Genomic DNA, 13589 nt, shown 5'->3' with positions numbered 1-13589 from the left:
CCAGCATCGTAATTGCGAATAGCCTGTTGAGAGTCACTGATGACGACTTTGGTATTAGGGTCGGCTAGCGCGAGCGCAATGGCAACCTCCTCAGCTGCGGTGACTGTTTCTGCATTGCGAATGCTGCAGGCTGTGTACCAGCTGCGGTGAGGGGCGAGAGCTACCGCCACCATCGTTGGCCTCGATGGATGGCAAGAGGCGTCCGTATACGTGACGTCCGGACGTCCGCTGAAGCGTTTCTCGAACTGACGAGCCCGGTCGGCCCGTCTCTCGGCGTGGTGTTCCGGGTGCATCCGTTTGGGAATGGGAGGAATGCGGAGATTTAGGCGATATTCCGATGTAAGTTCAGCGTAACTTGGGGCCGATCTCGGCGGGGAGATCCCAACTTTCTGCAGTACCGCTCGGCCAGCGTGTGTGAGTGAGCCGCTCATACTGGGCGGTGAGGGTTGCTTCGATCAGTTCGCTCACGGTATTGGAGATTCCGAGAGGCATGAGCTTATGGGTAGCTGTGGATATGGGAAGACCTAGTCCTGGCTGCCGATAGCTAGAAAGGCACGAGGTAGTAGTGATCGCTGTACAGTATGCACTGTACTGCGGCCTGGAAGTTTTCTGGACCAGGAATCATTCGCCCAGCTTATTCATTGTGGCACTACTTTCACCCCTCAAGCTCATCACCATTTTGTACTCTTCAATGATCCGGAACAATCGCTCATGGCCCCAGATAGTGTTACAAAGACGACGAGGCTGGCAGTGGCATGGTGCTCGTGTCTAACTGCCATTAAATCATATCTCTGCCGTTGCTCATCGCGCCTCATTCTTTGGCTGGCCGCCACGTGCCAAGTTAGCTGCTGGCTAACTTATGATCGTACACATTTTTTGTTGTTTATTGGTCGAAATTCAACAGATAATCAACTTTTAGCTTTTCAACATCACTTCAACAGAAAATCAACAGCAGTTAGTGTTGAATTAATTCAACACATGCACAACAGAAACTCATGTGCCAATTTTCAACATGGGCTCAACATGCTGTCAACACTGAATCACCCAAAACTCTCCACCTTTTCAACACAATTTCAACAGTGTGTGTTGACATGGGTTGCTGGAATTTCAACACAAAGTCAACATTGATTTTTGTAAGGGCCCGACTCCGAAAACGCTCGTTCAACGTTTGTACTTGCGTCCTGAGATAGTAAAAGACGCTCTTATTTATTACTTATTAGTGCTTCAAAGGGGCACTACACGAGGGGACAGAACCAGCTAGGGGCACTGACCACGGCGAGAGCCTGGCCTGGTAGGAATCCACCATGAGGGCGCTCACTGCACATGCAGACTTTTTAACGCGTTATTATGGTTAGGGGGCTTGTCTCGCAGAAAATCCGGCCTCGCTGGCGTCGTTAGTCGTGAGCGAAAAATCCATGAAAAATCGCTAAAGACGCAACCTAGGAGCCAGTTGGGCCACCTAGGTCACGTGACATTGTGGCGTCACCACAACCTAGCCACTGGATTGTCAGAAAACTGCCGACCGTGGCAGGTGGCAGTTAAATTAATGACTGGTCACTCAGGACGAGCAACCCGGGTCGCACAAGGCCCACCGCTGGGAGCACCTGCCATCGCCGAGCAGTGGCCCATCGCATAACCGCTAGACCACAGCGCCAGGAGAGATAGATATGAAGACCTCCGTGGGGGAGAGCGTTGAACTAACGTCGTACTTCTTTGCAGCTCTTCGTGAGTCTTGAACCGATCATTTCGCTCATGAGCTAGGATGAATCCGAGCTCAAAAATCTCGACCTTACCTCAGCCTCAAACAAAATTTTCCGACCTCACTCAACCTCATCAGTTGAGGTCTCCTGACACGCCCTCACCTCAATTTTCCTGAGGCCACTGGCGACCTCACTCAACCCCGCCTCAACCTCATATTTTGAAATTGAGGTCGCCTGCTCGACCTCAGAAAACAAAAAACAACAACAAAAAAGCCATTAAAAAGTTTTGCAGTTAAAAACAATGCTGAGAATCCTGTGAGACAGGAAAGCCAAAATGGTGACGGTACCATTGTAATGACTAGCTATAACAATAGCGGAAGTAAGCGGTCTAATTATTTAGTAAGGTGTGTACAGACACTATTGATGAGCACGCAATAGGAGAAGCTTCTGGGATGAGCCCTCAGAGAGGTTATGGCCTGCGGGCAGGGTCTCCCCCGCCCCCCTTCCCCCGGAAAAAAAAAAAACACCGCCTAACACCCATACGCCTGCACAGAATTCTGGCTAGCATTTTGTCAACCAGTTTGAGTCAAGCTGCTTTGAGTCAATCACTTGTTTTCTTTCAAAACTGAACTAATCAATGGTACGCCGGCGTCCTCGACATTTTTTACCGTTGAGCACCGCGCGAACATTCCGCGAAGCCGTTTAAGGTGACCGATGGGTCTCTGCAAAACAGTTCAAGGAAAGATAACAGTGTGGGTAGTGCCTGGTCCTCTGCAAGGCGAGCCGCCAACCTAACTGATCCCATACGAGAAAGAATGATTAAAAGCTTACAAACAAAAATCGTACATTTAAAACAAAAGGGAACAACATTACAGAAAAATGAAGAAGGTTTCAAACAGCGACTCGGCAGCACAGCGCCAGCACTTAATCATTTAATTCGCATATCTTCATTTAAAAAAAAAAGAAAGAAAAAGGAATCAGCCGCCATGCACATCACCACACATTCATTACGGTTTTGCAATTTTTTTACCGCTATAACACCGCTATGCTGGTACGTTCGTAACGTGCTGCGGTGTTTCGGCTCGAGAAAGAACAATAAGCAGGACACCGCAGAGAGGTTATTCGGAAGAATATAAAATTAAAATTAAACCTGCATTACGGAACGGGAATATACAGAAGTAGTGAGATTCTAAAGGAAAAGACATTGATCAAAAGCGTCGACGGTGTTATACAGGTTTCTCTGCCTTTGTGCTTTTTTTCAACAGCAGGAGTCCGTGTTAGGAACTGTCTAAATCACATTCTCTCGCCTGTGCCGACTGCTCCAGTTTCTGTTAAGTCACCGTGTAATGTACAGCAGGATCCCCTTTACTAAACTGCAAGCTCGTCAGCGCTGGCAACGATCATGAACACGAAGCCGTCTTGCTTAGGGCCATCCGTGCTGCAACGAATTTATTGCGTGCTTGTTGGTCTGAATTTATTTTTTTGCGGAATCGGACAAGGCTACCGCGGGTCAAGTGAGTTATGTGCTTTGCGCGCTCCCGGCAGTTTGAGCCGACCGGCAGGCAGCTACTGCTGCTACGCCAACGGGGATGGGGGAGGGGAGGTGGCGTGACGTGACAGCACCACTCATTCCAGGAAGACAGAGGGGTGCGTCCTCCTGCATAGGCTCGGGCTAAACGGACATTACGGCGCAGCGCCAAAAGCTCAGAGCGGACTGCGACATCCGGTTGTCCAAACAGGGGAAATCGAACACCAAGCGTCACTGCATGAACACACCAGTGGTGCGCTCCAACTCCGCTTCGTAAGCGGCGCTCGCCGGAACTCCAAAAATTCTCGACCTCACCCAAACTCAAACACCCTCGCGAGGTTGAGGTTTGATTTGCTGACCTCACTCACAAAATTTCGAGCCGTCGCCGACCTCACCTCATGACGGGAGGTCATTCTGAGGTTGAGGTCGCCCCCCTCTGCCCACATGACACCACCAGTCCGGTGTCGCATATATAGAGCGCCCGTCCGTTTGGACCAGCGAGCGGTGGTTGGCCAGACGCCGCCGCGCCCTCATCGAGCGGTCGGTATTCCGCTTCGCGCCGAAACCCTTTCATTGGGAGCCCCTTATCGCTAGAAAAAATGTGCCGGCTGGAGAGAGAGAGAGACATCCCGGACGCGCTGCCGCAAGATAGGCGCAGCGCATTCCATTACTTTCGCTCGCAGAGGGGCGGAATAACGGCCGAACCGGATACGGACGATGCCCCTGCGCGAACACAGTACGGGGTTGTCTTGTTTCGTTTTTGTCTCCATTGTAGCTTTATTGATACGTCGCTATATATGCGTCTAATAAAACTGTCGGCATGACTGCACTCATTCTAGTCTTGTATTCGTGCCGGTGACACCACCGACATGCCGACGGCACGGATGACCTGCATGCACCTACAGTCTGCTACAGCTTAAACAGTCTCTGAAGGGGCTCTAATAAAGTCGCAGTATGCCTTGTATGTGAAAGCATGCCGCTTCATGAATATTGTCCAGGGAGAATTTTTTAATGCCCTTTGTGGAAACAGTTATCTGCGGTCAAAATTTGAACTTCAGCGTCTTCGCGCCTTTCCCTCTCCTCTCGTCACTTTTTACACGCTGGAAGGTCGGCGCTCCTTCGCCGGCCCCACCTGCCTGGGGCGAAGCTTCCTGACCCGCCGGAGCTACGCGGCTTATTGGCCGCGGCCATGGCAGCTGCCTGACGTCTGAAAGAATCTAACCAACGGCCATCTCTCAACATGTATATGTAAATGCGAGCGACGGAGGAGGATGTTTCAGAGCCCCTTTAAGAACGCAGGGGCTTTTCCCCGTCAAAGGACACCCTTCCAGCCAATGGCGTCGGGCAATTCTCATGACCCTGCTAGTGTGACAAAGCAGGGAGTCGTAGATGAAAGGAGGTAATCTCTAATTCCCTGTATGGTCAGGGATATACCCCTCTCTCCCCATTGTGACGTCGCTCCCTGAATTCTCATGCTCGCAGGGTCATGAGAATCGGCCGACGCCACTGGCTGGAAGGGGGTCCTTTGACGGAGAAAAGCTGCTGCGTTCCTGAGTTGCATCCGACTAGTGTTTGTCGCCTATTGCAATCTTCCCACATAAATATCTATAAATTTTGTATAGATTTTTATAAACTCTATTACTTGCATATAGGTATTTCCTTTGGTCTATTCACAATCTACAGACTGTCTGTATACGTCTCTATGGCCATAAATCTATCGATTGACTTTGGACTGCGTTACACAGTCTATAGACAAAAGTCTACTAAAAGCGTATGTCCATAAATGTATAGACTGTTGCATTGACGGACAGTCTACAGACTGTTTAAAGCAATCTTTGTAATGCGCAGCAATCTTTGCAAGCAATCTTTGTAATGAGCAGAAAGTTTTGGGTTTTACTTTTTGTTCGCGGAAGAATAGATTCGTGTCGCGGTGGGATTTACACACCTGGATGGGAATAGAAGTTACCTGCTTTTTGTGGTACTTAAGTGCTGCCATCTATCGCTACCCATTCACCACTGTCCCTCCAATAATGGCTGTCTCCTCCGTGGTATCCGTTCGAAGCCGAGATGTGTGCACTGACTGCAGTGTCGCCCTCGTTGTTAGTTCTTGCAACTGCTGGGCGCGCATGTTCTTGCAAAGTTTAGAGGAACTTGCATACGTTGATTAAATGCTTCATTAAGGTTAGGGTATGGCTATTCCAATGTTTACTTGGACGTTTGAGTAACATCAAAAAAAAAAAAGGACGCTAAGAACAATGTATTCGTGTTTTACCAGTAGAAAAAAAAAAAGGCACACCGTTTAACGTTTCGTTAGTACCTGGGGCAGTAGCCGAATGTACTGCCTTTGCCTCTCTCTCTCTCTTCGGAAAATGACGCGAAGCTGGTTTCGAACAAGTTAGCACAAAAGCGAAGCGTCAGTGTGTACACTGAACCTGACAGTTTCTGCCCTCCAGCAAGCATATGCGGAGAAAAAAAAAGGTGCACAAAAGCACGAACCAAGTCGAACCATTCACGGAGTGGGCTATTGCAAATATAAAAACCCGGCAGGAAGTTGATGTTTTCATGAGAAGTGCGAAGTGCTTAATTACATGCCAGGACTTCGCAGTGTTGTGTTTAACAAATACGTTTGGGAACCGCTCCAAACCACTTCGGTTAACCCAAGTGAGCGCAGCTAATTTCAATTTCAGCGAATATTCTTTGAGGTCCTATTTGACTGTACAGTGGATGGATGGATGGATGAATACGGCTCAACCATTTAAATCGGGCGGTGGCTCAAGCCACCTAGCCATGACTTGTGAAATTTTACACTTGTCTTGCTTTTAGCCACCAATCAGATAACCTTCGCTTGGTTACTTCTGCCCGCTTAAAATCTACTTTCCCTTCACTGTCCTTAAACCCCAATGCCTTGGGTAAGTCAGCCCCGCTGCTTTCCACTGTAGGGTGAAGCCCTTCACAGAAAAGTATCAAGTGTTCAGCCGTTTCCTCCTCCTCTCCGCACGCAACGCACAACGTGTCTATCTTGTGGCTTGACTCGACATGTCTTAGTCTGCAGAACTCGCGTCCTGGCCTCAAACAACAAAGAGCTTCCCCTACAATTATCATAGATATTTTCTTTGGCAATTTCCTGCTTAAATATACTGTATGTTCCCAGTGCTGATTTCGTCAGCATCCGTGTTTTCCACAAAGCTCTCTCTGTTTCTTTAACCTTTTTCTTGACCGATAATTGCTGATTTGCCCCCCTACGGCTGCCCAGATATTTGCTTGTCAATTTTATAGTTCGCTTTCTACATTTCGTATCAACATTCCTTATATACGGGTATATGAAAGCTTTCCTAGCCCACTGTTTTTCCCCCATTTTTCTCAATCGCTCCTCAAATGCTATCTTACTGCTAGCTTCTCTGCTCTCGAACGACGCCCATCCCATATAACTTTGTACCCTCTGATTTGGTGTATCGCCATGTGCTCCCAAAGCTAGCCTCCCTACGCCTCATTGTTTAATTTCTAACCTTGCTTGAACATTTGGTCTCATGCACAGGACCGCATTACCGAAATTCCGGCTAGGAACCATCACCCCTTTCCAGATCCCTCTTACCACTTCATACCTATTGTAATGCCACAGTGCCCTATTTTTCATGACAGCTGCGTTTCTACTAGGTTTATTCAGCCACAAGTTTAGTCAGCCAGAACTTAAGGGCCCTCCGGCAGTCAAAAGTGTCCCTAGCGGCACTGCTAGACAGGCACAAAATCCCGAATTTGGAACAATCACGCGATGCCAATTTTGAAGGTATGCAGAACTTGTAAACCTCTTTCATGAACATATATTTTTGTAACGGCAAAGTCTGCGCCGCCTGGCATTCTATTGATGTTAGCCTTTCAAAAGATGGCTCATGCCCACGCTGGGGGAGCCGCCAAGAATCGGGAGGCAGAGGTTGCTATTCACCTGTATTCAATAAAGGCAGAAGAAAAGCACGCGGGAGTTGAGCACCGGTGGATTCTACCCCAAGTAGGGCATGGAATGAAAAGGGATCAGAGTTTGGATGTTCCGAAGCTAAAGTTGGAAGTCTGCGCTCGTCTGCGTTTTTTTCTTCCACTGGCCCAGCTGTTTCTCGCGCAGTTAGCTAGGCCATTAAGTATTTCCCAAGTATACAGCGGAAAATAGGACTGAATTAGGCAAAAAGGAATAAAAACATCGTGTAACGACAATGTCCACGTGTGAACCGGTTGCCAAATGTTAATCTTGGCGGTAGGCAGAGACAATAGGAAAATAACGAAACCGCCACGCAAAGAGAGGAGCAAAGGGGAGGGAGCTGATTTGCGACAGGTTTGCCACTTAGCATAAAGCAGTCGCGCAGCTGCTGAACAATGCCCCATTACCTCAAGTTCCCTAAATGGATATTTACAAGGAGACTGCCCTGAGGCAGTGACGTGAAAGTCGCGCCAGCCTGCCGAAACCAGTGAACGTCACGGTATCTCCACCACAACCACAACTCGGTCACATATCGATAGTAAAAGCATTTTCAGCGCAGTTTATCGTACGCAGGCCAGCCGAGAGCGATCGATACTCACAACGGTGCGCGCAGCCATGAAGAGGGTCGAGGCCGCCAGCGTAAAAATCCTCGCTCGTCGCCGCAACACTCCCTGCACCAGAGGGTCAGCACGGGCTCGAGGAAGCGGGCGTCCGCTCGGCGGCGCCTCTCCACGACGGCAGTCCCATGGTGTCCCCCGAAGCAGCCCCTTCCGAACTCAAGGAGGTGGCGGCCCAGACGGAAAGATCACTCGCAGTGGAGGGACACGATGGCAGCGACGACGACCGCGAACGTGAAGGAAAACTGTGCGCAGCTGACGACGTCTACGGCAAACAGAACGTACTGCTCACCACACTCCTCGAAGAGGAATCAAGATGGAACCGAGGATGACCACGCACTCACAGCCTTCGGTAGCACACTGCAGACGACGACGAGACTAACCGCGACCAGGGGGGAACTCGCGCACGTGACGTTCTCTACTACGCTCGTTCGTCAACAACACACGCGTCCAGTTTCCCACGGTCCGCGCGATTCGTCGTCGACACGACAGGAATCCGTACGCGAGCAGCCAACGCTGGGAGGCAGAACACGAAGGCGCTTGGCAACGGGCGCACAGGAGAACGACGCGAAAGTATCGGGTCGACACCTGACCCGACACAACTCGGTTAATCCAGCAGAGGAACACGTTTCAAAAACAACGGGCCTCCCGCTTCCTTTCCTCACACGTATCAACTGCGCACACTGCCTTTCCCGGGCAAGGGTGGAAGCGGGCCGCTCTCACGGGCGAGCAGCGACCGGGCCGCACTGAGCAGACGATGCCGGCGGAGCAGACGGCCAGACCACGACCGGCGGACAACATCCGGGAAGCAACGCGCGCGGGGCTGCTGTCACGCTCTCACGGGGCGAGGAGGAGGAAGATAAGAGACAGAGGAGGAAGATGAGGAGGAGGGCTCCGCCGGACGGGTCGGCCACCGGAGCCGTCGGTAGCGAGGAGAGCGACCTGTCGCGGCGCGGGGGAGCAGGTGTCCCGGCGGCGGTGCGCGCGCGGAAAAACGCGTGTTTGTCGCCCCTCGGACAGACCCGCGCGTACGGCCGTGCCAGCCGGATGCCCTTCCCTCCTCGGCCGCACACCACGAAGACGCGCGGCCGGCCGCGAGCCAGGTGATGGACTCGCGAAGCAGCTGGAAGTCGCGGCCGCTCTTTCTGGAAACGATTGCCTCGCTTCACTCGACTGAGGCCCAGATCGGAAAGAAAGAGAGCGGCGGACTGGGGGAGGCCAGCGCACAGCCAACGCGGTTGCGGAACAATGGACTCGCCGACAGTCGGAGGAGAGCGGGTCATCGCTCGCGGAACAGCCGAAATATATTCGATGCAAGCAAGAAAGCGGGCCGATCATCGTCTTCGCTGGGAGTCGAAACACAAAGCGACAGGAGGAGGGAATTGGCTCGCCCACTGCGTGCTTGAGAATTTCTGCAAATCCCAAAGAGGGCACGAGCAGGGCATCCGAGTGGCGGCTGCCATAAAATGTAATTCGCGAAACGGTCACTGCTTCGCCACTGCCTCCAAAAGGAAGCCGATTGGTGCACAAGGCTCGGAAAGGGGGAATCAACGGCGTTAAATATCCCGATTCGATAGAACAGACCGCCGCCTCTGCCGACCCCACTCAACTTCACTTCCATAAGAAATGCGTGTCCGCGCCGAGCAAGCAAGGAATAAATTGTCTCCCATTGGCTCCTCTTGAAAAAAAAAGAAGGAAAAAAGACAGGGCATAGAGGTGAAGTGCGTCTTTTGCAAAAAGCGCCCCATTCGTGATGTTCGCAATCAAAAAAGCGGGCAAACGCCCTCATTTTTGCTATTCCTCCCTCACCCTCACTTTGAAAATATTGTACCCACATTCCCTCAACTTTTCTGGCCCTCGCCAACCCTGCCTTTCAGAAGTTGTAACGTTCGAGTCACGTTTTCACAGTGCAGATATGTGCCGACATTACTGAGTAAGAAGTAAAATTATTACGAAAGTCCTCAAATTGTGACTCTATCTAGCGAAGCTTTTATACAATACGCAGTACAAGCACTACCGTATACAGTTATGGCTGTGTGGGGTTTAACGTCCCGAGCCGAAATATGGACTTTGAACTAACACAAACTGGGGTTATTTGACGAGCGCTACGCACAGCACGCGGGTGACGTGCGGAGAGCGCAGTGTCCATATCGTACAGTGCGCGTCAGAACATCACCGATAGATGGAAAGCACCTTGGAGGCGAAGCCGGCGCAAATGCGGCAACCTACAGGTTCAATTCTCCCACATGCACCTTCATCTCACTGCATTGCCCGCGCACAGCTGCCACGCCTCGGAGCCACTTGAGTGAGACGCTGTCTGTCTGGAATGAGCCTCTCAGACAGCGCGCGTTCGGTGACAAAAGCGGGAACCGCTTATCGCCGCAGCTCTATCTCAACTGAGGAGGTGTGGTCCACGCAAGTTCCCGCTACCAAAGTGGGAAACGCATTTCGAGAGCCCGACAGTCCGCAACAGATCGGTTCCAGAGGCGTTTGCTCACCAAATGTGGCACCACTGTGCGTGCGTCACGCAACAGCGTCAGCCGACGCGCTATGGCCGTACAGTACACCCGCGACAGATCCGTACCACGGTGGCGGAATTACGGGGCGAATAAGAATCGGTCAGAGGGAAGCCACTCTATACGCCTCGAACAACACGGACACATCCCTCGGGAGGGAAGGAATCAGCCAACATATGCACACTTGCTCATTCTCTACTTGATCGCTGGGAGTCCTCATACCACTCCTGGCGGACCGATTAGGCGACACGCCCTGCGATAACAGGTGCTGCCACCGGTGGGGCTGGTGAGAAACGGGCTTCCGAACAACCTCTCGCAACCGGGTCATTTGTCACGGCGGGCAGTTTGCTCACAATGCGAGCTGCTGGGCATGCTGCGCTGGCGTCACAAAGTCACGTGTGACCTAGGAGACCCAGCTGCAACCTCGGGGTAGGGTGGTCTACCCCGGCCCATTGTTCACTCACAACGACGACCCCGGATTTTCTGCAGAATGGGGGCTAGCGACTGAGTGGCTAGACAGGCGACGCACACGCCAACCAGCACGGTGGTGCCCCGTAGCCACAAAGCCAAAGATCACAGGGTGGAAGGCAAAAGGCCCGCAGTACGGTGGAGACGCATGTCCGGGGAGGAGTGCCAATGACGGCATCAGGTCGTGGGGGATACGGTAGCCGCGACTTGCGCAAGGCGGGGCTTGACCTTTGCCCCGCACTGCGCATTTAAAGCGGCTGATGACAACGGTGACGATGAACGCAAGAATCTTTGAAATTCGCATCACGCGGCAGCAACCTGACAGCCGCCAGTGCGATGAACACGCTTGATATACGGGTGCACGGGCGACAGCATCAAGCACTAGACCACGATGCTTCCCGTCCGCATCTCATGAACATGCACGAACGCACGGCTGACAGCTCAACGTTGCGAGGGCCGCGACGGCAGTTTCGCGAAGGAGAGCGGCGGCCGGTTCTTGCTTGGCTCAAGGTGCGCGTTCTGCCAGCAGCGGAGAAGTTCCCGGAGCTTGAGGATGAGGAGGGCATCCGCCTCCCATGAATGGAGCGGCCGCACGATCGCCCCGGGGGGGAAGCGCATCTCCTCTCTCTTCTGCCCCGTAGGAGGCCGCCTCGTTAGCCGACGGGCAGGCATGCACGATGACTGCGAACCGGATCGCCGCCCGCGACAAAGGGCCAACGGAGCAAGGGTGCGCGCAGGGGTCTGCCGACGGTGAGCCGCGATTCATTCCCTCCGCGGCACTGCAACAGCAGCGGCAGCACACTCCTCTCTTCACCGTCCCTCCGTGCTCCCGTACTCCGACGGGCGTTGATGCAGCTTTCCTTGTTGCCTAAACAAGCCGCTCATCAAAGGGCGAAATTATAGGCGCAAGAATGTCGATGCCTCTGCCACGTATAAATAACACACGACATTTTTTTCAAAGAAAGACCTCATTTCGTTCACTGCTGCGATCGGTCAGCTGAGTAGTACAGGACACCGCCGACCATGGCCAATTGCTACCAAATGACGTTTTTTTTCAAGTTCTTTTCTAATGTAAGTGATGCTGCACGAAGCCGTGCGCGCGCAGGGAGTCCAGGACGCACTGAGAGGCACCCCCCCCCCCCCCCCCCCCCGTTCACGACTGGAGACCACAGCGCCGGGGAACTTGGGTGATAGAGTGCACCCGGCACTGCCGGCTCGCGCATGCGCACAATGGACAGGCGTAAAAGGGAGTGACGGTGCACGCCAACACCGACGACGCCCGACGAGCCCAACCTTAGAACGGAGTGACTGCGCGATAGATGAATACAGCGCGGTAAGTGCTCAGCACCAGTTAGCTAGCGACTTCGACAAACGGCGGTAAAATGAGAGGCAGCCATCCTGCAGGGCAAACGGTGGAGATGCACTGCGATGACAAGTGATACCGCGAGGCAGAGCTCTATCATTATGCCAGTAGCGAAACTCCCTATACAGCGCCCATGCAATGATGTCCGGCAGATGGAGCCACACTTGGGCATTAGCTGACTGTTGCGACACCTCTCAAAATAAACGGTGTGAAAATTAGTACTTACGAGACGGTTGATAACCGCCCTAGCCTGTGTAAACAAGATCGGTGAAATGATGCAGTTAAAAAAAATGATAGTCGATTTGCGTAGTTAGGCCAAATGCGTATTAGGTGCCTGCGTATCCGGTGTTCACATCCAGTACTCACGGAAGGCAGTTGTTGTTCGGATAGCGATATGCGGACATGGTCATTCTCACCTGCCTGCCTGCCTGCGCCTGCATGCCTTAGAGCCGATAACTTCTAAATGCAATTTCTTGCCTGTCTGGGGCTTACAGCCAATAACTTCTAAATGCACTTTCCAGCTCAGATGCGCCCGTACAGCCCTGTGTTTTTAAGCACGCATAACAGCGTCGTGTCTAGTACCTGCTACGTAAAACAGCGACTTCTTGGTACACCATGTCTTTACCACTTTAATCACGAAGGACAGAGGCAGTTTTTATTTCCCGTTCGAAGCTGGCGCCTGCAATCTGCTAACCTCCGCAAAGTGGCCACCAGCAATAGGCATGTTTCGAAGCGGAAGCAACTGCTATGGCTGTATGTGGAGCTAAACGTCCAAAAGCGGCACTGCGATATATGAGGGGTGCTGTAGTGGAGGACTCCGGATTAATTTCGACCGCCTGGGGTTCTTTAAAGTCACAATAACAACTCACTCCAATTACTGATCTCAATAAAAAATAATTGTCTGGATATTCCGGTTGTGTTATGGAACAGTGAGGAGGAACAGAAGTTGGCCTGTATCGATAGATTTAGGCGTTCTAACGATAGAGGGACAACTCTAATCGACAGCGGAGCTTGTATAAGCGAAAAAATACCAAAAATTGAAACACAGGTGTCGCCGTCACCACGACCCACGACGCAGTCAACATAAATCGACCGGTGATCGCGACACGTATATTTCGTATTTATTTTTTTCCTCATTCTATGCCTTTAAAAGCTCCGTTTTTGGTGAGAAAGTCTCTTTATCGTTAGAATGGCCAAGACGATTGGTACAGGCTGACTTGAACTGCTTTAACGTGCGCTGCAATCGCAGAGTACATGGGTGCCTTTGTATCCCGCTTCCGTCGAAAAGCGGCGGAAGCGTCTAGCAGCGACCGGGACACGGCAAGCTCTATAACTGACATTCAAACAAGTTCGACAGTGATGCCCCAAGGAGCGCATCTATGCGCTGCCGCCCTCCGCCTCTCCCTACGGCGACCGCCGGCCGACGCTGC

The 13589-nt window shown here is 52.0% G+C and overlaps 1 protein-coding gene across 2 annotated transcripts in view; it reads right to left on the bottom strand.

Annotated features, from left to right (window-relative positions):
- The window catches only part of LOC144096619 (uncharacterized), a 137891-nt gene that overhangs the window by 76941 nt on the left and 47361 nt on the right, over positions 1-13589 (bottom strand). The window contains exon 1 of one of the 2 annotated variants that reach the window (XM_077629436.1): positions 7795-8615. The exons of the other annotated variant lie outside the window; for it this stretch is intronic. Coding sequence (XP_077485562.1) covers positions 7795-7812 — 18 coding nt within the window. The 5' untranslated portion in view covers positions 7813-8615. Of the gene's footprint in view, positions 1-7794; positions 8616-13589 lie in introns of those variants that run through there. 2 annotated transcript variants of the gene reach the window in all.

Source organism: Amblyomma americanum, chromosome 7, assembly GCF_052857255.1.
Source record: "Amblyomma americanum isolate KBUSLIRL-KWMA chromosome 7, ASM5285725v1, whole genome shotgun sequence".
NCBI classification, from domain to species: Eukaryota; Metazoa; Arthropoda; class Arachnida; order Ixodida; family Ixodidae; genus Amblyomma; species Amblyomma americanum.
This window is presented reverse-complemented; position numbering and strand designations above follow the sequence as displayed.